Here is a 23,741-nt window from a genome sequence, read left to right as displayed (position 1 = left end):
CGGGGTGAGCCATGTATTGCGCCCCCCCCCCTCCCAACCTGTGGACACGCCCCTTTTACAGATCATGTAGCGGTCCTATATAACACCACAGATAACATGGTGGTAACTCTCAATCCACCCCCCAACCCTACCGTGAAACAAAGATGTGTTTGGACATTACATACATCACTACAAAATATACAGTATAATACAGCACCACATACCTCATCCATCCAGTGACATCTCCTGTGATGTAGACTTTCCTCAACATCTTTATTCGGAGATAAGACCGCCATGACACCTTCTTTCAGCTGCGTCTCTACAGAGTTTCACAGAAAGCATTTTTAGATTTCTCACTTTACTATCATCCTCCCCTCCTTGTACCTCAACACTGTTATCCCGCTGCCCCCCAATACTGTGGTAGAGCCAGACAGATAGGAGGACCAGAGTTGAGGCCCACTCATATATACTAATATTACATAGGGGGCTATTATATATTATAATAATACAGACTGGGCTATTATATATACTAATAATACAGAGGCGGCCATTATATATTCTAATCCGTGTGGAGGGGGCACAGAGGAGGCAGAACAACTGTGTAGGGATTAGCGAATTTCATGTTATAAAATTTGTTTGTGCTTCGTTTGGTGGTAGAAGCAGAATTGCATTATAGATTCCGTTACCACGGACCATAACACAATTCCATGACGTAGAATGCATAACGGAAACGGGGCGGATCCGTTATGCAGCCCATAGACTTCTATTATGACGGAAGGAATAACGGAATGCCTCTAAAGGCATTCCGTTATGCATTCTACGTCATAGAATTGCGTTATGGTCCGTAGTAACGGAATCCATAATGCAATTCTGCTTCTACCACCAAACGAATTTCAAAATCTGAAATTCGCTCATCTTTACCACTGTGTGGAGGGGGCACAGAGGAGACAAAACCCACAGTGTGGAGAGCGCACAGACGAGGCAAAACCACCTTATGGAGTTATAGGGAGTCTGTCATCAAAGTTTCACCTTTTTAACCCTTCCCATAGCTTTCTAGCAGCCTTACAATTAATAAAAACATTACCTTTATGATCAATGCTGGACTTATAAAACCGGCAAAAAACAACTTAGGCTACTTTCACACTAGCGTTCTGCTTTCCGCTCGTGAGCTCCGTTTGAAGGAGCTCACGAGCGGAGCAGAACGCTTCCGTCCAGCCCTGATGCAGTCTGAATGGATGTGGATCCGCTCAGACTGCATCAGTCTGACGGCGTTCAGCCTCCGCTCCGCTCGCCTCCGCACGGCCAGGCGGACAGCTGAACGCTGCTTGCAGCGTTCAGCTGTCCGCCTGGCCGTGCGGATCCGTCCAGACTTTCAATGTAAGTCAATGGGAACGGATCCGCTTGAAGATGACACCATATGGCTCAATCTTCAAGCGGATCCGTCCCCTATTGACTTTACATTGAAAGTCTGAATGGATCCGCTCAGGCTACTTTCGCACTTAGAAATTTTTCTAAGTTATTAATGCAGACGGATCCGTACTGAACGGAGCCTCCGTCTGCATTAATATGATCGGATCCGTTCAGAACGGATCCGATCAAACGCAAGTGTGAAAGTAGCCTTAGTAGTACATGCAAATGAGGGCTCGCTAGTGCCCAGGGGCGGCGTTACCCTCGTAGGTGCCCAGCTAACTCAGCCTTATTGTCGCTTCCCCCCGCCCAGTCTTTCCCTCTGACCGCCCATCTACTTACTTCTTGTTTCGCCGAGATCCCGCACCTGCGCACTGCGATGCCCATTTCTTGTACGGCATCACAGTAATTAATGCACATGCGCCAGCCTCGCGCCGTTAGCCGGCGCATGCACATTAATTACTGTGATGCCGTACAAGAAATGGGCATCGCAGTGCGCATGCGCCGGCCGACGGACTTAGTGCGCAGGTGCGGGATCTCGGCGAAACAAGAAGTAAGTAGATGGGCGGTCAGAGGGAAAGGATGGGCGGGGCAAGCGACAATAAGGCTGAGTTAGCTGGGCACCCACGAGGGTAACGCCGCCCCTGGGCACTTGTATATACTACTAAGTTGTTTTTTGCCGGTTTTATAAGTCCAGGATTGATCATAAAGGTAACGTTTTTATTAACTGTAAGGCTGCTAGAAAGCTATGGGAAGGGTTAAAAAGGTGAAACTTTGATGACAGACTCCCTTTAAAATACCTAATGTAAGGGGATGTACTGTATGGTGAGCAACGTAACTGTGGGTGACTTTATAAAAGCTTGTAGCAGCTCTCACACCCCTCATATACTCCACTACAAACCCCTCACCAGAAATCACTGAGCACAGCATGCTGTAAGGGCCTGCGCTCTCCCTGCTCTGGACGCTGCTCTGCTTCTCCTTACAGCCCTTTTCCTGCAACTAGCTCAGTCTGTAAGGGGCGGGAGGAAGCGGTCACATGATCTTATGACATCATTCCCTCTAAGAAGCCAATACATTCTAGACCTGTCCTGAAGCCTATGAGGCAGAATGGAAATGCCTGCTTCCCTCCTTTAAAAAATGCCTGCTGCCGGGCGCCCCCTGCAATTTGGCGCCCGGGGCAACTGCCCCCCTTCCCCCCACGCTATGCCCCTGCATGTTGGGCTAAAAATATATATATATTTTTCAATTAGTCTTTATTAACCCTTTCACCCCCTGAGTAGTTTTTTTTTGTTTTTTTTTTCAGTTTTGCGCTCCCTGCCTTCCCAGAGCCATATCTTTTTTATTTATCTGTTCACGTATATAGCAATAAGACAGCACTACTCACTGGTCCAGTCTGTGGCGGTGCCTGTAGCGTCGGATCCTGGCCTCTTGGTCCCCGCAAACGTCAAAGGATAGTTCTAAATCTTCTCTTATTTTATTTCACCTAACACAGCAACGTTTAGCAACAGTACAGGATAAGTAATGTATGTACACCGTGACTGCACCAGCAGAATAGTGAGTGCAGCTCTGGAGTATAATACAGGATGTAACTGAGGATCAGTATAGGATAAGTAATGTATGTACACAGTGACTGCACCAGCAGAATAGTGAGTGCAGCTCTGGAGTATAATACAGGCTGTAACTCAGGATCAGTACAGGATAAGTAATGTATGTACACCGTGACTGCACCAGCAGAATAGTGAGTGCAGCTCTGGAGTATAATACAGGCTGTAACTCAGGATCAGTACAGGATAAGTAATGTATGTACACAGTGACTGCACCAGCAGAATAGTGAGTGCAGCTCTGGGGTATAATACAGGATGTAACTCAGGATCAGTACAGGATAAGTAATGTATGTACACAGTGACTGCACCAGCAGAATAGTGAGTGCAGCTCTGGAGTATAATACAGGCTGTAACTCAGGATCAGTACAGGATAAGTAATGTATGTACACAGTGACTGCACCAGCAGAATAGTGAGTGCAGCTCTGGGGTATAATACAGGATGTAACTCAGGATCAGTACAGGATAAGTAATGTATGTACACAGTGACTGCACCAGCAGAATAGTGAGTGCAGCTCTGGAGTATAATACAGGCTGTAACTCAGGATCAGTACAGGATAAGTAATGTATGTACACCGTGACTGCACCAGCAGAATAGTGAGTGCAGCTCTGGAGTATAATACAGGCTGTAACTCAGGATCAGTTCAGTATAAGTAATGTATGTACACAGTGACTGTATCAGCAGAATAGTGAGTGCAGCTCTGGAGTAGTGTTGGGCGTGAATATTCGAATCGCGAATATCGGCATATTCTATATTTAGAATGTAGTGATATATATTCGTAATTTCGAATATTCTAGATTTTTTTTTCCATCCGTAACCTCCCTTCTTGCTTAAGGGCCAATGCGAAGGCTGCAATGTCGTTGTCTGAGCTTAGAGACATCCCTAGCAACCAATAGGAAAGTTGCCGGCCCCTTACTGTATAGGAACCTCCCCATTTTCTGCTGTTTCTTTGCAGTTCTGAGAGAGAGAGCAGTGACATTGCTGTGCGCTGTGCTTTCCACACCACATTGGATAGTTATCTTATATATATATAATACAGATAGTCAGTGCAGGTTATATCCTGATATAGTGGAGCTGTTGCAGTGCAGGGTGTTAGGTGGTGTGATAGGTTCTGCTGTCCATACATGCAGACCTGCTAAAATTTGAAGTTTCACGTATTGCGCCCAAATATTCGCATCATTAGTGCCGATTAGCGCAATCGCGAATATATTGGAGCACTCTAACTGCATATAATGCCATTTTTTATGTTCTGCCGTGCCAATTATTTTCTCCAGTCTCAGGAAATTTCTAGCAGCTTGAAAAATGTAGCTATAGTGACCCACGCCTGTAATTCTGGCGCATTACACGAATATTACATTGCCGATTTTTTGTGATCATGAAAATAATCTCGAATTAACGAATATATGACGAATATTCACCCAAATATTTGTGAAATATTGCGAATTCGAATATAGCACCTGCCGCTCATCACTACTCTGGAGTATAATGCAGCCTATAACTCAGGATCAGTGCAGGATGAGTACGTTTGAGGTCTAGTTATTTGTTTTGTTTTCTGTAATGGTTTCCAATGGTTGTCGGCTTCAGACTTGTATACAATGTACTTTTTTTTTTTTTTACTTCAGTACTGGAGATAAGCAATTGCCGGGTAATTATGCGTTAATGGACCAAGTTGCTGCCCTCCATTGGGTACAGGAAAACATTGCAGATTTTGGTGGTGACCCCAAGTCCGTCACTATATTTGGTGAATCTGCCGGTGCGATGTGCGTCACCGCTATTGTAAGTTCTCTCTAGTGTGTGTTGTGTTTATCTAGTTATCTATATTGAGCATCTATTATCCCTCAGACTGTGTCTGACTTCATAAGAATTTATTTACTCACCTGAAATCTTCTTTTTCCTTGAGTCTGAGGTCTCACCCACGGCATTTATTCAACTCTTGCCAAAGGAAAGACAATACATAAGTGACGAATAAAAGGTTAACCCCAATCCACACCATCACTGTGCAGTACCCCAGACCTGGTTATATATTGATATATTATTGTATGTTTGGCCATATGTTCCAGTAAGTAAATGGTTGCCAGGAAACATGAAAAACCAGCCTGCTTTCCTCTTGGTAGGAGTGGGCTGGTCCTGCTTCCTGCCAGGGGCGGAGGTCCAGAGCTGCCTTGGTGCGGAGAGGAAGCGCATGTCTGAGCACCTGCTCCTAAAAAGGATTACTTTAAATGAAGCCTTGAGAAGTCAGACAGCACAGTCACCAGCTGAGACCAGCATTTAAAGACACCGCTGTGAGGTGAGGGACCACGGCTAAAACCACAATCACCCTGGATACTACTGGGCCAGTACAACACAACTGCTAAATCTTCATCCAACCTGCCTCCACATTCCTTACTGACACCAGAAAATTACACTTGGAAGTTGCTGCTATTGAATGTACCTGAAGTTACACTGCACGTAGTAAAACAGACTGTTCTACTTACGTCTGGCCTCACTCTTCAACACTACATTTTCACTGGATTGATCCCGAGGGAGCAACGGCCTGAGGGAGTACATAGTGACAGGACACTTCATCAAGGCCACTACCACTCCCATCCTCTGCTCCAGGGCTTGCTGTATTTGTATAAGCCAAGCCTCCACCAATGACAACTTTGAGGATAGCCAAGAAAAATAGGACTTTTAGAAGGGGATATGAGTCTGTAGAAAAATACGGGCAGCACACGGATGTCTCCTGCATCAGTGTGGCCGTTCCACAAATTATAGAACACGTCCTTTTCTTTTTTTGTTTTGCAGACAAGAATTGCCATTTCTACAAAGTAGTTACAGCATGCACACGGGTGGTATCCGTATTTTGCAGATCTGTGATGTGAGGATTGCAAAATGGATACCATCGCGGGCATTAGGCCTAAACAGCTTCTGCCCAGAAGGAATGGTTCTGTTGGTACAAACAACCATAGTAGGCAGTAGGAAGCTTCTTAGGCTTCTGTGAAGACATATACAGACTAGGCATTACAAAGGGATATTCTCCCATCAGCACAGACAATCAGTTCCCTGATACTTCAGCTTCTTAAAGCTAAATTAAATTAAAATGTGCAGGTCATCTATCTAATAAACCTTATCTCTAAATTAATAAAAGGTCATAAACACTTACCGCATTTAAGCCACATTCAGAGATAAAGAGCCATCAAATGAGCTGCCTGATGGTACAAAGTAAAATCACAGCTAAGACAATATCCCGTCAGAGGGAGTAATAACCACAGGTGGTATATGTATAATTATTGTATTCACAGGAAACACCTGTTATAAAACGTAGCCTTTAATATAAATCACATAAAAAATAACAAACTCCCACAAACAAAAAATAACACAGAAAAAGAACAAAAAGTATCACCATGATGGTACATCAAGGATACGTACTGTAATGCTCAGTGGCACTAGACAGGGTATATGTTGCCTCCAATACAGGAGGCAATCTTTGGCGCCAAACTTGTATATCTTGAGAACACATCTGCATCTACAAATGTGTCTGGCATCTTGATGTGTAAATAATATACATTGATATCTTCATGAGATGATATATATATATATATATATATATATATATATATCCAGAAAAAGGACGGCACTCCGGTCTTGTAAAAGTAGAAAAGTTCTTTATTCAACCATGCGGTGCAACGTTTCGGCTCCAATGAGCCTTTCTCAAGGCTTGAGAAAGGCTCAGTGGAGCCGAAACGTTGCACCGCATGGTTGAATAAAGAACTTTTCTACTTTTACAAGACCGGAGTGCCGTCCTTTTTCTGGATATATTAACTTGGGGTAAGAAGTCTATTCCCTTGGAACGTGCACCCAATTTTCTCTACACAGGGTCAGTGCCGCCATTTTTCGTATCTATATATATATATATATATATATAAATATTTAGATAGATAATTACAAAGTATTATGACGCTTATACCGCTTATGACGAAAGACATCTTGAGCAATTGTCCACTTACAGATTTGGCATCCACGGTGTAGTGGTACATTGCTCTCTATACTGTAAATTTTATTATTTTTTCTGTGTACTTAGATTAGGCCATCACTTAGGGACTCACCAACATCATAGGGTCAGCCTAGGGACTATCAGAAGGTTCCAGAACACGAGATCGCTCTTATCAGGGCGGCCATTCCGTTTATAGGCAGGGCCTTTGAGTATAGGGCCACCTATAGGTATAGGCACAGACTAATAACATATACCCTGTCTAGTGCCACTGAGCATTACAGTACGTATCCTTGATGTACCGTCATTGTGATACTTTTTGTTCTTTTTCTGTGTTATTTTTTGTTTGTGGGAGTTTATTATTTTATATGTGATTTATATTAAAGGCTACGTTTTATAACAGGTGTTTCCTGTGAATACAATGATGGTACAAAGTAAAAATGTAGAACCTGCTACTACAGAACATAAAGGCTGCACAGAGAAAGGAGCTCAACATTTTTAATAAAGACAAATTAAAAAATTAAAGGGGTTATCCAACTCCTATAATGACCCCCTTAATGCCTGGGCACCTCATAAATACTTACCTCGCTCCCCGACACCCGCATCGCTCCTGCTCCCCGCACGGCCTCCGCATCTCCCCGTCGCGATGGGGACGAGCCCCCGTCGCGATGCTAGGTAGGCTCGTCCCCATCGCAGCCTGCAATTGGCTGCCCCAAATCCCCCTCGGCGCCGGATATTTTGATCCGTACTACGGGGAGATGCGGAGGTCGTGCGGGGAGCAGGAGCGATGCGGGATAAGTATAACCTATGTGAGGTGCATGGAAATTAGGGGGGTCATTATACGGGTTGGATAACCCCTTTCATTTTTAGCTCAAAATGATTACAATGCAACAAATTTGAAAAAAAAATTACCGCCAAAGGTGTACATGGCGTTTAAGTTCCTGGGTGTTGCCACGGATGGTGAGGAAGAATGAGATTTACTGACTTGAAATTTACTTTCTCTCAAGCGTAAAAGCTTATTTACACGCAGTAGTGATGTCGCGAACATTAAATTTTCCGTTTGCGAACAGTGAATGCGAATTTCCTCAAATGTTTGCGAACTTGCGAACCGGGCGAACCACAATAGACTTCAATAGGAAGGCGAATTTTAAAACCCACAGGGACTCTTTGTGGCCACAATAGTGATGGAAAAGTTGATTCAAGGGGACTAACACCTGGACTGTGGCATGCCGGAGGGGGATCCATGGCAAAACTCCCATGGAAAATTACGTAGTTGACGCAGGTGTGGCAAGTTAAAATCGCAATGCGATTAATATAACCTGCATTAATCGCATTGCGATTTCAACTTAGAGCTTCTGCCGACTTCCATGCTCATGGGGACCATCACCATGGGAACGGCTCCATGCTAGAATGTACTGTCGGATTTGAGAAAGCTGAAATCGCAATGCGATTAATTCAAGTTCTATAAATCGCATTGCGATTTCAACTTAGAGCTGCTGGGTTCCTAATGGTTGTATTGCTAGAATATAATGAAGATTGAGAATATAGTGCTATATTCGTTATATTCGTCAATTCTAGCAATACAACCATTAGGAACTTAGCTCTAAGTTGAATTTGCAATGCGATTAATATAACCTGCATTATTCGCATTGTGGTTACAACTTAGATCTGAGTTCCTAATGGTTGTATTGCTAGAATTGACAACGAATATAGCACTATATTCTCAATCTTCGTTATATTCTATCAATATAACCATTAGGAACCCAGCTCTAAGTTGTAATCGCAATGCGGTTAATATAACCTGTATTAATCGCATTGCGATTACAACTTTGTGACACTGCAGCTTCAGAATTAATCTAAGATGGATGCTGTCCTTGCTTTTTGATAGGCGGTGGGAGGGTCTGGGAGGGAGGGTCTGCTGCTGATTGGCTGGAATGTGTCTGCTGACTGTGAGGTACAGGGTCAAAGTTTACTCAATGATGATGTATAGGAGGCGGACCGAACATCGCATATGTTCACCCGCCGCGGCAAACGCGAACATGCGATATTCGCCGGGGACTGTTCGCCGGCGAATAGTTTGGGCCATCTCTACTGAGCAGTCAAATATTGGGAACCGTTTATTCCCAATAATTGCCTGCGTGTCAGAGGAGGCGAGAGCTGCACTTACATGCAGCAATCACTTGCGCTGTATGGGGATGATCCTAGTAGTCACATCATCCATCTGACATCAGGTAACAGACGGGAGCTTAAAGGGGTTGTCCTGGAATAGATAATGATGACTTATCCTCAGGATAGCTTATCATTATCATGTTGACTTATCCTCCCGGAATCCCCGCCGATTGGCTGCTTTAGGGAGCAGGCTTGGTGGTGCGTCACTGTCATTGATGCCACTGGCCTGCAGCGCTCAAGGCTTCTTCTAACAGCTGACTGGCGGGCATCCCGGGTGTCGCACCTCCGCCGATATGATATTAATGACCTATCCCGAGGATAAGTTTTAAATATCTTTTCTTGGATAACCTCTTTAAGGCAGAAAACACGGACATTAGCTCTATCAGCAGTTACCGTCCTCTTATATAGCATTGGTAGGGACATGTGTTAACCTTTTCATTGCTTCTTGTGGGTTAAATACTCTGCCGAACATGAAAAGGAAAAAGACTTTCTGCTCAGAGGACAATTCCTCATGTTTTTTCTTTGATCGGAAGTGGTCAGATTGTTCTGTCTGTGCCATAAGCAGAATACAGGACAATGCTCAATCATTGAGACTATCAACATATACAAATAATGAATGTGCCCGATCCAAGGGTTTATTATGAGAATAATCTGAATTGTTTTTTCCTCTAGATGCTCTCTCCCTTAGCCAAAGGTCTGTTCCACCGCGCCATCGCAGAGAGTGGAACAGTAATCTCACCAGGCTTTATAGTCAGCAGCCCTGAAGAGCTCGTCCCCTATCAGGAGGTAAGTACAGCCTATCTAGAAGGAACACTAGGGCTTGAAGATGTCTCCATGGGGATGAGCCAAAAGGTCGTATACTTGTATGGGGGAATAAAACCTTTCACTTTTTAATATAATCTGTTGGAGTGAAACGCTACATTTTATGCTTTATTAGAAGTAATATAAGATACAGTGCCTTGAAAAAGTATTCATATCCATCACATTTTTCCACCTTTTTTCATGTTACATCCACAAACTTAAATGTATTTTATTGGGATTTTACGTGATAGACCAACACATAGTAACAAGTATGTGTGAAAAGAAAATGATAAATGGTTTTCAGAAAGGGGGGTATTCAGCCCCCGTGAGTCAATACTTTGTAGACTTTTGGGGTATGTCTCTACCAGCTTTGCACTTCTAGAGGCTGACATTTTTGCCCATTCTTCTTTGCCAAATAGCTTGCGCTCAGTCAGATTGGATGGAGAGCGTCTGTGAACAGCAATTTTCAAGTCTTGCCCCAGATTCTCAGTGGGATTTAGGTCTGGACTGTGACTGGATCATTCTAACACATAATGTGTTTATCTAATCCATTCCATTATAGCTCTGGCTGGATGGTTAGAGTCATTTTCCTGCTAGAAGGTGAACCTCCGCCCCAGTCTCAAGTCTTTTGCAGCATCTACCAGGTTTTCCTCCAGGGTTGCCCTGTATTTAGCTCCATCCATCTTCCCATCAACTCTGAACAGCTTCCCTGTCCCTGCTGAAGAAAAGCTTCCCCACAGCCGGGGAAGTCGTTAGGTCAAAACATTCGAGGCTTGAGCCTCGAATGTTTTGTCCAGTGCCCCGAATGTTTTGCTGGTAGCATTTTTTATTTTTTATTTGGCTATTCCAGGGCCCTTTAATATTTTTATAAGTGCATTGGAGATATTCAGGAGATACTCAAGAGGTAATCTAGAGGTGGATACAATCTAAACAAGTAAGATTTGTTAGTTTATAATCTTTCCCCTCTATAAAATGGCAGACCTGGTTCTGTGCAGAAATTGTTGTGCTTTTATTTCAGGTTCCACTCTTCAGAGGATTGGATGCTGTCTGATCTGTAGACAGCTTTCCATAATGCAGCAGGAAATCGCATTTTTGAAATCTGAGATTTGTAAATTAACCGTTAAACAAACTCAGGCTGAGAACGTTGCAATGCCACTGCCACAGAGGCCCCCTAGAAATGGAAGATGGGTTACTGCAGGTTGTGGTAGACTGAGAGTTGTTGATAGAAGACATGTCCCACAGTCTGTGGCTCTCTATAATTCATTTGCAGCACTTTCAGAGTGCAAGAACAACATGGAGGATGGCTCAAGCACAGTGGGTGAGAAACAATCATTTCCCATGCCTAAAGTATGCAAGACTTCAGCCAAAGACAAAAAGGAGAAGGTGAGGACAGATAGTAAGCAGCTGTTGGTGGGCGATTACATCATAAGAGGTGTGAAGTTTGAGGAAAATGGTGTTGTGAGATGTCTCCCTGGTGCTACCGCTAGCAGGGATAGACGACGGATCCTTAATATTGTTAGACAAGCAAAGCAGGAAAGGGAAGTGTATGTTATTGTCCATCTTGGGACAAATGATCTGCCTTGCAATGAGGTTTCAAAGGTAAAGGAAGCTTTTCACACACTTGGAAATGATATACGGGAGGTTGCATCAACTGTTTCATTCTCTGCAGTTTTGCCTGTGCATAACCTTCAGCATGACAGGAAGATGTGCATTAAGGAATTCAATATATGGCTTGATGAATGGTGTCTGAACCAAGGGTTTGGCTTTGTGTCTCATGTTAGCTCTCGTTGGAATGGAAAAGAACTGTACAAGAAAGATGGTTTGCATCTTTTTCTCAAGGGAACGAATGTCTTCAGTGAACAGTTCCAAGTATTTGCTAAGGAGCATTTAAACTAGGAAAGGGGGGCAAAAGAGTGATAATAAAGCAGTCCGACTGCCCCCCGGTACAATGCCAGAAGATGTCAGTACCACAAAGGTTAAGAAATGGCAAGCTCAGATTCTTGTCTACAAATGCTCGCAGTTTAGGGAATAAGATCAGTGAACTTGAGGCTATAATGGCATCTGAGAATATAGATCTAGTGGCTGTTACTGAGACGTGGTTCAATGGGAGTAATGACTGGGATATAACAATACCAGGGTTCTCTCTATACAGGAAAGACAGAGAAGGCAAGAAGGGGGAGGGGTGGCCCTGTATGTGAAAGATAGCATGAAATCTAATTTGATACAAGTTAGCGAGACCAATTTAGAGTCAGTTTGGGTTACCTTGCAGCTTGGTAACTCGTGTAGGTGTGATATATAGACCACCTAGCCAAGTCAAAGAATTAGAGGATCTACTAGTTGAGGAAATAGCTAAAATGACATTGAAGGGGGAAGTTATCATTATGGGAGACTTTAATCTTCTTGATGTAAACTGGAAAACCAAAATAGCTAGTTCTGCCAGGAGTACAGATATTCTAAATTCCCTACTGGGATTATCTCTACAGCAAGTGGTTGAGGAGCCAACACGGAAGGAGGCCATTTTAGATTTAGTATTCACAAATGGGAATTTAGTATCTGATATTACTGTAGAGGAAAGCTTGGGATCTAGTGATCACCAGTCAGTGTCGTTTACTATAAGTACAGTGACTGAGTCACACCACACAAAAACAAAAGTTTTAGATTTTAGAAAAACTGACTTTTCTAAAATTAGATTAGTGGTATACGAGTCCCTATCAGATTGGAACAGTTTCAATGGAGTCCAGGAGAAATGGGACTACTTAAAAGTGGCACTATTGAAGGCAACAGAAAATTGCATTAGGCTTGTCAGTAAAAGCAAAAAAAACATAGCATTTAGTAATTATAAAAATAAAAAAAACGAGGATGACAGGCAAATTTATAAGATTAGGCAGAGAGAGGCCAAACAAGTAATAAGAGCTTCTAAAGCACAGGCAGAAAATAAATTGGCTCAGTCAGTGAAAAAAGGCGATAAGACATTCTTCAGATACATAAATGAAAAAAGGAAACTAAAACAAGGAATTACTAAATTAAAAACAAAAGAAGGAAGGTATATGGAAGAAGATAAAGAACTAGCTGACTGCCTCAATGAATACTTCTGTTCAGTTTTTACAAAAGAAAATGAAGGAAAAGGACCTCAGTTAGGAATGAAGACTAATGATTCTTTTGATACATGTGTCTTTACAGAGGAAGAGGTTCTAAGTCAGCTGTCTAAAATTAATACAAATAAGTCACAGGGGCCTGATGGGATACACCCAAAGCTATTAAAAGAGCTCAGCGGCAAATGTCGTCCCAGAAGTTTGGAAATTGGCAAATGTTGTGCCCATTCACAAGAAAGGTAGTAGGGGGGAATCGGCCAACTATAGACCAGTAAGCCTGACATCAATAGTGGGGAAATTAATGGAAACCATACTTAAGGAGAGGATTGTGGAACATCTAAAATCCCATCGATTGAAAGATAATAAAACAGCATAGATTTACTTCAGGGAGATCATGTCAAACAAATCTTATTGATTTTTTTGATTGAATGACTAAAATAATAGAAGGCGGAGGTGCAGTAGACATCGCTTATCTGGACTTTAGTAAGTCTTTTGATACTGTCCCTAGTATCTTAATGGACTTGATCTGGCGAGGGAAAAAACCAAGGATAAAAGCACAAATATTGTGTAGTCATGAGAGGGAGGGCGGATTATCAGTTCGAGATGTAGAACTTTATTTTATTTCCGGCCAAATAAAAAACATGATAATGTGGAGTAATACGCAAATATATAAGTTTATGGTTGCAGGTATAAATAAAAGACTAGAGAAATGTAATATATTTCAATTAATTGAAGCTGGAATCTTGAGTAGTAACAAGCTATCACTCTTTGAGCTGATGGACACGGTTTGGAATCAGGTAAAGAAACTGTGGAACCAGGTGAGACTCCACGTGGACACCATACTTTGGGGCAATATCCATCTTACCGATCTGATGTTAATTGAGCAGTCAGTGTGGTGGAAACATGGAGTCTATAAACTGGGCTAGATATGGAAGCAAGGTGACATAATAACTGTAACGGCATACAAGGGAATGCTCCAAACTCCCGAATGGAACCTCACGAATAGCTGCTAGCAGACGAATAGGATACGCACCCAAGCAGCTTACACTCCTAGCAATCAGTCTCTAACAGCATACAGTGAATCCCCCCCAAGAACAAGACGAGGCTCTGTGTTGAGGGTCAAGCAGTGGACAGCCAGAGCTGTGTGTTTATTGTTCTTATATAACATTGTTACACATTAGTACCACCCACAGGGTTTTGTAAGACAACCAGTAACCACGTACAATACACTCAGACACTCCCACACAAAATCCTCCCCTCTGCCTGTGATACAATTACCTTACACAATGGGTTAATGTAATCATCACAGGCAGGAGAATACACAGTTTTACACAATGATTTCTGTCCTGGAGACAACCGAGGAGTAATTCAATTATCTCTCAGGACAAAGGGAAATCGCCAATACACACATGGGGACAATAGGACAGAAATCACTATTCAAATATACAATGTCACAACCATTACAGTAAACATAGACATTTAACATATCCCCAGATGGCTTGGATCTGAGCGCTCAATATATATTCAAACAGCGCTCAGATGCCACAAACACAGTAAAATCGCCATGGGGTTTAATATTATTATTTTTTTTTCACTACTTCTTCATTCAAGAAAAGGCGTGGCCAAAAGTGGGCGTGCAACAGATAGGCAGAGCTATGCAGGTGGCGAACACGAAGAGGAGCATGCTGGTGATTTCTGAGCGTAGGACGCACGTTTTCCCTGGTTTGTGAGAGCAAGAAGCCTCCCGAACTGTGTCTGGGGCTGGGGCCTGTAGGCTATCGCCTTCAGAAGTGTTCTGCATTGGGGACCATCGGCCTGTACGGCGAACCCTTTTCAGGTTATCGCTTCTCGGCCTTTTGGCTAAGATCAAGTGTATGTGATTTTATTTCATCGCTTGGTCTAGTCAGAAGGTATTTGGGGGTACCTCTCTCCTCGGCCTGGTGGGATCGCCCGGGTTTATTGCCCGGGCTTCACCCACCTGCTGCTATTGGGGAGAGGGATTAGTCCCCTAAATAACGAGTTGCGATCCCCCTTAGCCTTCTGGTGGGTATATCCAGATCCAGAAGGTGCTGCGTTGGTTGCGAGCATTTTGGCGAGCGAGCAAAGCAATTATGGGCTACGATCCCGGCTACGTGCCGGAATATGCTCGCCTCAAAAACTCAGTGAGAGCGGTTCTCACTAGAGGAGTCCACCTGGACAAGAAGAAGGAGATACTGAGGTACCTGGTGGAAATCGTGCTGGGCGAGTTGCTTCATGTCGGTAGGCATGACATTTTGGTGATTCAGGATTACCCCAAGCGTGGCATTTACGATATTACGTTCATGGGTGATGGAACTTTCAGTGATGTCTTGAAAAAGGCTGAGGAAGTGAAGGAGGATCCCAGGCTTCGGGGGTTCCGAATCGTTGAACATTCTTTTAAAGAGAAAAAACTTGTGGTGATTAAGACTTATTCCCATTACGTAAGTACAGAAGAAGTGCAAGCCTTTTTGTCTGTTTACTTTAAGGATGTACAATGTAAGGGGAAGATTATGAAGGGGTGTAACATCTGGATGTCTAAATGGAGATTTTTAGTCACCTGCATTAAAGATAACAGCAGTCAGCCTGGTTTTAAGACACCACCAGCACGTTTTAAAATTGGTCAAGTCAATGGCGACCTCTTCTTTGCAGGGATGCCAAATTTCTGTAGGTCATGTGGGCAATATGGTCACGAACAAACTAAATGTGGTGTAAAATGCAAAAACTGTGGAAGTGAGGAACACGAAAGCAAAGATTGCTAGCAAGGGAAGAAATGTAGCTTTTGCCAAGAACGTGACCGGTGTTTTCCTGTGAGGACAAGAGGAAAAAAGATGAAGGACAAAAAGCAATCCAAGGCGCCCCAGGGAAAACCAGCGGGATCAACCCACCCCGATGGAGAGGACCAGGCGCACGATGCTCCGGCGAACAAGAAGCCGAAGCCCATGACGGTCGAGCGGAAGGGGCTGAGGAAGGTGCCTAGCAGACGCAGGGTAAAAAGAAAAAAAAACAAGTCTCAGGCTCAGAGACTGGCTAAAAGGAAGCATGACAGGAAGCAGGGAGGCGAGATGCCCGAGTTTCCCCTGATGGAAGGGCAGGAGGGGGCAATCGGTCATGCTCCACAGGCTGGGTCTCCAGAAATCGACACTGATTCTTGCGAAAGTGAGCAAGAGCAGGAGGGTCCCCGAAAGCGTGGCAGAAGGAGGCGCTCGGTAAGAGACCTGGGTAGGGAGGAGCAGAAGGAGACGTCCGGCCTGGCTGGCGGACGTAGCCCCCCCTGAAATCTCCTCCCTGCCTGGTCAGGCAGAGAGGGAGGACATGGGCACCCTAGAGGCCTCTGATTCGCTGCCTTGCGCGCAGCCTCCCCCTGTTGGAGGGCCTGAGTCATCTCAGGACGAGGGGGGAATGTCTGAGCCCGCTGGGGATCCATCTGATGAAGAGGACCTAAACGGTCAGAAATTGGAGGCCCAGCCGAGACTGTCAGAGGCTTGCCTGACGGTTTACCAGTGTGCGGCTGCTGGAACCTATCTGAGCGAGTGCAGTTCCTCTCCTGCAGATTCTCTGCTTACAGTGTCGTCATAAGGTGGGGATGTGAGTGCAAACTAGTTTTCTGGTCCCGCTGGTAACTAATTTCAGTATTTTTTTTTCCTTTTTTTTTTTTGTTTTTTTATGGATACAGAACTCAAAGCTAACAGAGGATTAAAAGGATTGCACTTTTTAATTATTTATCCCTTTTTACATCATCAGTTTTTTTCCTACAGTAATGCGGCATCCCACATGCTACCTCCTATAAGAAATACAAAGAAGATTGGCAGCACGGGCCATCCATCTGGTCTGGATCAAATGAGTCCAGATCAGGTAGGGTCGCCATACTTTTTAAGGGAAACGTTTTAATTGCTGTTATTAATGAAATTTTACCAGGTCGTATTTTATTAGTTAAAGCTTGTATAGACAGTATTAAATGGCAGTTTTTAAATTTTTATGGATCACCTGATAAAAATGAGAGAGCAAGAATGTCGGAAATTTTAGCACTTTTTATCAACACAACTGATCCTTTAATAATTGCAGGTGATTTTAACTGTGTAATAAGAGGGGAACGCCGGCTGTCAAGTTCTGTAAGTAGGAATTATGACAAAACCTCCGGGCTGTTGAAAAAGATTGTGAATGATTTCAATTTGTTAGACGTGTATAAAGAATGTAATAAGGATAGCCCGGAGGAGGCCGGCGTTACCTGGAGTAATGTGAACTGTAAATCAAGGATTGATTTTATTTTTTGTAATGCACAGTTACTGCCTTTTAAGTGTGAAGTTTTAACTAATGTTTTATCAGATCATAGGCTTTTATATTTTAGTATAAAGCATGATCTTAATAAGTTTTATGGAAAAAAATCCTGGAAAATGAACTTTTCCCTATTGGATGATCCACAGGTTTTAACTGATTTTAGCGAATTTTATAAAGAATGCAGACGGAAAAAAGATTTTAATACTCCCATCAGTTTATGGTGGGAGAACATGAAGAAAAAAATTAAAGACTTTTTTATTAAAATAAGTAAAAATAAATCTAAAGAAAAAAGAGCCCTTTTAAAATTTTAAATACTCATCTGCAAACTTTATATAAGTTTAGAGACTGTGACATTAATGTTGATAAAGAAATAGATGATTTAAAAAAGGAAAGTGCGCAATGTTTAGAACGGAAGGGCAAAGAGATTATTTTCCGTTCTAGGGTGCAGTTTGTGGAGGAAAATGAAACTTGTTCGAGATACTTATTTTTAAAAACACACACAAAAAATGTAATAGAGAATATTGAAGGCGATGTAAACGTGCAAAGTATTTTAAATAAAGTTAATGGTTTTTATGCTTCCCTATTCAGTGTGAAACCTGTGGATCAGAATTTTATGAAAGACTCATTGAAAGCGATCACCTCCTTTCTAGATCCTGCTCCAAAACAGGTTTGATTACAAAATTTGTCGGAGCAGGAAATCCTTGAGACAGTTAAAAGTTTTAAAGCAGGTAAGGTACCTGGGCCAGATGGTATACCCAGTGAGTTTTATGTGAAGTTTTATAGCCTTTTAAAAGATGATTTTTATAGTCTTTTTAGTGAAGTTTTTTACTCTAAGGTTTTACCCAAATCCTGGAAAAAAGGTGAGGACTCCCTGTTATATAAAAAAGGCGATAAAAAAGATTTAATGGAGATCAATAACTCTTTTGAATACTGATTATAAAATGATGGCAAAAATATGTGCGAACAGATTGAAAGCCGTAATTGACAAAATAATTCACTCAAACCAGGTATGTGGAATTCCAGGAAGGAGTATTTGGGACAACCTTAGGCCTCTTTCACACTACAGTATTTTGCGTTCCGTATACGGTCCGTTTTTTGCGTTCCGTATACGGTCCGTAAACGGAACCATTCATTTCAATGGTTCCGCAAAAAAACGGAATGTGTTCCGTATGCATTCCGTTTCCGTATTTCCGTTTTTCCGTTCCGTTGAAAAGATAGAACATGTCCTATATTTGGCCGAGAATCACAGTCCGTGGCTCCATTCAAGTCAATGGGGCCGCAAAAAAAACGGAACACATACGGAAATGCATCCGTATGTCTTCCGTATCCGTTCCGTTTTTTGCGGAACCATCAATTGAAAATGTTATGCCCAGCCCAATTTTTAATATGAAATTACTGTATACTGTATTTGCCATACGGAAAAACGGAACGGAACAACGGAACGGAAACGGAACCACAACGGAAGCAAAAAACGGAACAACGGATCCGTGAAAAACGGAACGCAAAACACTGAATGCAACATACTGTAGTGTGAAAGAGGCCTTAATTTAATTAAAGACTGCATAGAAGATTCAAAATCAAGGATTAACAAATTAGCTATTTTATCAATCGACTTTGAAAAAGCTTTCGATAGTTTCCCATTTTTATCTTTTTAAGGTTTTAGAGAGAATGGGTATACCATAAGTTTTTTTTTACTGTCTTTAAAAGCATACTTTCCCCCACACTGCCCCCCACACAGTAGTGTCCCCCACGCTGCCCCCCACACAGTAGTGTCCCCCACACAGTAGTGTCCCCCACGCTGCCCCCCACACAGTAGTGTCCCCCACACAGTAGTGTCCCCCACACAGTAGTGTCCCCCACGCTGCCCCCACACAGTAGTGTCCCCCACATTGCCATCCCTCCCATAATAAATTTCCCCCCCACTGTGCCACACAGTATCCCATCATATTCCCCCCACGTCCTACTGTGTGCACCCCCCTCATGTCCCCCAAAGTTGCCACATTATAAAATAAGTTTGCCCCCACACGTCCTCATGTCCCCCAAAGTTGGCACATAAAAGAAACTGTGCTGCTGAGTCCCAGCACAGGCGCGCGCGATGACGTCATCACGTGTCGGGATTTCACTACCGCATAGGTTTCAGGCCAGTAGGCCTGGAGCCTATGGCTGTGATCGGCGGCGGGGCAGGGAACTATGCGCTCCTGGGTCTGGGACTGGGTCACGGGTGTCAGCGCTTCAGCAATGAGCGCTTACATCTGTATTGATGGAAGCGCTCATTGCTTCTGGGTCTGATGGCACCCCGTCAGAGCCGGCACCCGGGGCGCACCGCCCCCATCCCCCCCTGGGCATGCCACTGATATATATACTGAAATCTTAAGGCTGATACAATGTTTTGTATAATGTAAGAAACATATAATAAAAAATATTTATAAAAAAAAAAAAAATATCAGGAAGTATTACTTTACGGAGAGAGTAGTGGATGCATGGAATAGCCTTCCTGCAGAAGTGGTAGCTGCAAATACAGTGGAGTTTAAGCATGCATGGGATAGGCATAAGGCCATCCTTCATATAAGATAGGGCCAGGGGCTATCCATAGTATTCAGTATATTGGGCAGACTAGATGGGCCAAATGGTTCTTATCTGCCGACACATTCTGTATTTCTATTGGACCTGAGCAACCCCACAGATCATCCCCCACCTCCTTGTACTTGTTCCGCTGATCTGCTACTTGCAGGCCATGTGAGCATGAGATCAGTAACTTCGGTGCGCAATCCCGTCCTGCAGCGCGTGATGCCACGAGACCAGCCGCGGGAGGTCGCGGGTCTCACGGAATCACGTGCCGCAGGATGGGATTGCACACCGAAGTGACTGAACTCATGACTGCGCAATCCGCAAGTAGCGGATCAGCAAAACAAGTGCAAGGGGGGTGGGGGGATAATCTGTGGGGTTGCCCAGGGTCCACAACTATCAATATTAACCCCTTGAGGACCGGGCTCATTTTCACCTTAAGGACCAGGCAATTTTTTGCAAATCTGACATGTGTCACTTTATATGGTGATAACTTTAAAGCGCTTTTACTTATCCAGGCCATTCTGTTTTATTGTCATGTATTGTACTTCATGACAGTGGTAAAATTGAGTCCAAAAAAAAATTTGTATTTATAAAAAAATTCCAAATTTACCCAAAATTTGGAAAAATTAGCTAATTTCCAAATTTCTATTTCTTTACTTTTATAATAGATAGTAATACCTACAAAAATTATTACATTACATTCCCCATATGTCTACTTCATGTTTGGATCATTTTGTGAATGCCATTTTATTTTTTAAGGACGTTAGAAGGCTTAGAAGTTTAGAAAAAAACTCTTGAAATGTTTCAGAAAATTTCTAAAACACACTTTTTCAGGACCAGTTCAGGTCTGAAGTCACTTTGCGAGGCTTACATAATAGAAACCACCCAAAAATGACCCCATTTTACAAACAACACCCCTCAAGGAATTCAAAGCTGATTTTGCAAACTTTGTTAACCCTTTAGGTGTTCCACAAGAATTAATGGAAAATAGAGATGAAATTTAAAAATTTCACTTTTTGGGCCAATTTTCCATTTCAATCAATTTTTTCCAGTTACAAAGCAAGGGTTAACAGCCAAACAAAACTCAATATTTATGGCACTAATTCTGTAGTTTACAGAAACACCCCATATGTGGTCGTAAACTGATGTACAGGCACACGGCAGGGCGCAGAAGGAAAGGACTGCCATACCCCATGTTCCTTTTGAAGCCCCCCTGATGCACCCCTAGAGTAGAGACTCCAAAAAAGTGACCCAATTTTAGAAACTACGGGTGGTAGTTTTGTTGGTACTATTTTATGGTACATATGATTTTTGGTTGCTCTATATTACACTTTTTGTGAGGCAAGGTAACATTCAACATTCATCTGACAGGTTAGAGCATGTGGTATTTTTATAGTGCAGGTTTTCACAGACGCGACAATACCAAATATGACTTTTTATGTTATTTGTTTCAGTTTTACATAACAAAGAATAAAAAAAAATAATAATAAATTCTTTAGTGTCTCCACATTCTGAAAGCCATAGTTTTATGAATTTTTTGGGCGACTGTATTGTGTAGGGGCTAATTTTTTTCGGGATGAGATGTCTGATGTTTGATTGGCACTATTTTGGGGTGCGTATGACTTTTTGATCGCTAGCTATTACACTTTTTGTGATGTAAGGTGACAAAAAATGGCTTTTTTTACACCGTTTTTATTTAATTTTTTTACGGTATTCACCTGAGGGGTTAGGTCATGTGATATTTTTATAAAGCAGGTTATGGACGCGGCTATACCTAATATGTATAATTTAGTATTTATTTATGTAAGTTTGACACAATGATTTCATTGTTTAAACAAAAAAAAACATGTTTTAGTTTCTCCATAGTCTGAGAGCCATCGTTTTTTTCAGTTTTTCGGCGATTATCTTGGGTAGGGTATGATTTTTGCGAGATGAGATGACAGTTTGATTGGCACTATTTTGGGGTGAGTATGACTTTTTGATTGCTTGCTATTACACTTTTTGTGATGTAAGGTGACAAAAAAAGGGTTTTTGTACACCTTTTTTTTTTCTTACGGTATTCGCCTGAGGGGTTAGGTCATGTGATATTTTTATAGAACATGTTATTACGGATGCGGCGATACCTAATATGTGTACTTTTTTTATTTATGTAAGTTTTACACAATAATATCATTTTTTGAAAAAAAAAAATGTTTTAGTGTCTCCATATTCGGAGAGCCATAGTTTTTTAAGTTTTTGAGCGATTATCTTAGGTAGGGTCTCATTTGATTGGCACTATTTTTGGTTGCATATGAATTTTTGATCGCTTGCTATTACACTTTTTGTGTTCACCTGAGGGGTTAGGTCATTTTCTATGCCTAAAACTGCCGTAGAAAATGATGAATGAGACGGGCCTGCTGACCCATCCCCTTCCCACCCAGGCCACACCCTTTTTTTAGACTTGGCGCGAGTGAGGAAAAGTCGCAGATTGCGGGGCAACTAACAGTTGCCCCACAATCTGCGCCAGAAATATGCCTAATATAGGTGTATTTCTGGATAATAAATGACCCCCATAGTGTTTTGCATTTGGGCCAAAAAGTTCAGCTTTGGTCTCATCTGACCAGATCACCTTATTCTACATGTTTGCTGTGTCCCCTACATAACTTGTGGCAAACTGCAAACGGGACTTCTTATGTTCAAAAATGGCTTTCTTCTTGCCACTCTTCCATAAAGACCAGATTTGTGGAGTACACGACTACGGCTCCATTCAGACGTCCGTAACGTGTATTGCGGATCCGCAAAACACGGACAGCGGCAATGTGCGTTCCGCATTTTGCGGACCGCACATTGCCGGCACTAATAGAATATGCCTATTCTTGTCCGAAAGCATGTCATGCTGCCCCATAGAAATGAATGGGTCCACAATTCCGTTCAGCAAAATGCAGAACGACATTGCGGACATGTGAATGGACCCCAATAGTTCTCCTGTAGACAGATTCTCTGACATGAACTGTGGATCTCTGCAGCTTCTCCACAGTGACCACGGGCCTCTTGGCTGTTTCTCCTTGCCTGGGTTGTCAGTTTAGGTGGACAGTCATGTTTGGTAGGTTGTGCCATGCTCCTTCTATTTTCGGATGATGAATTGAACAGTGCTCCGTGAGATGTTCAGAGCTTAGGATACATTTATTTATTTTTATAACATAACCCTGCTTTCCACTTCTCCACAAGTTTCTCTCTGACCTGTCTGTTGTGTTCCTTGGTTTTCATGATGCTGTTAGATCACAGAACAGTTGTAGTTATACTGAGATTAAATTGCACACAGTTGGACTCATAGGTGACCTGTGAAGGCAATTAATCACACTGGATTTAATTAGGGGTATCAGAATACATGGGGCTGAATACAAATGTATTTTCACACTTTTCAGATTTTTATTTATTAAAAGTTTTGGAAACCATGTATCATTTTATTTTCTCTTCACACGTTCTTGTTGTTGGTCTATGACATAAAATCCCAATAAAATACATTTAAGTTTGTGGGTGTAATGTGAAAAAATGTGGAATTGTAGATACTACTACTAGTTACTAGTAATAGATTCTAGAAAAACAAAAAAGTGACCCAGGGTGTCCCAGGGGAGGGTGAAAGGAGGGTGTCCACCCAATACAACCCCAGAGGACACACCGAAAGTATGACTCGGCAAAAGCTCCCGAGTTAAACAGTAGAAACAAAAAGAAAAGGAGCTCATAATACCAAGAAGTAATACATTTTTATTAAAGCATGATTAAAATGACATAAATAGAGAGAATCAGAAATTGTGATGCCGTAAACATGATAAAACAAGAGCGGAGGACAGAAAAAGAAAAGCGCCACCCTGGGAGGGAAG

The 23,741-nt window shown here is 42.5% G+C and overlaps 1 protein-coding gene and 1 pseudogene across 5 annotated transcripts in view; both read left to right on the top strand.

Moving 5' to 3' along the window:
* Nucleotides 1-23,741, top strand: part of LOC122920664 (fatty acyl-CoA hydrolase precursor, medium chain-like) — an 85,591-nt gene that overhangs the window by 49,063 nt on the left and 12,787 nt on the right. For 3 of the 5 annotated variants that reach the window (XM_044270346.1, XM_044270345.1, XM_044270342.1), the window contains 2 exons: nucleotides 4,611-4,764; nucleotides 9,800-9,913. In XM_044270346.1, the coding sequence (XP_044126281.1) occupies nucleotides 4,611-4,764; nucleotides 9,800-9,913 (268 nt within the window). Of the gene's footprint in view, nucleotides 1-2,772; nucleotides 2,910-4,610; nucleotides 4,765-5,194; nucleotides 5,276-9,799; nucleotides 9,914-23,741 lie in introns of those variants that run through there. The other 2 variants (XM_044270347.1, XM_044270348.1) reach the window with 2 other exon arrangements.
* Nucleotides 14,861-15,003, top strand: LOC122921155 (annotated as a pseudogene).

This window comes from Bufo gargarizans, chromosome 10 (genome assembly GCF_014858855.1).
Source record: "Bufo gargarizans isolate SCDJY-AF-19 chromosome 10, ASM1485885v1, whole genome shotgun sequence".
Taxonomy (NCBI): Eukaryota; Metazoa; Chordata; class Amphibia; order Anura; family Bufonidae; genus Bufo; species Bufo gargarizans.
Note: the sequence above shows the minus strand (reverse complement) of the source record. Positions and strands in the feature narration are given on the sequence as shown.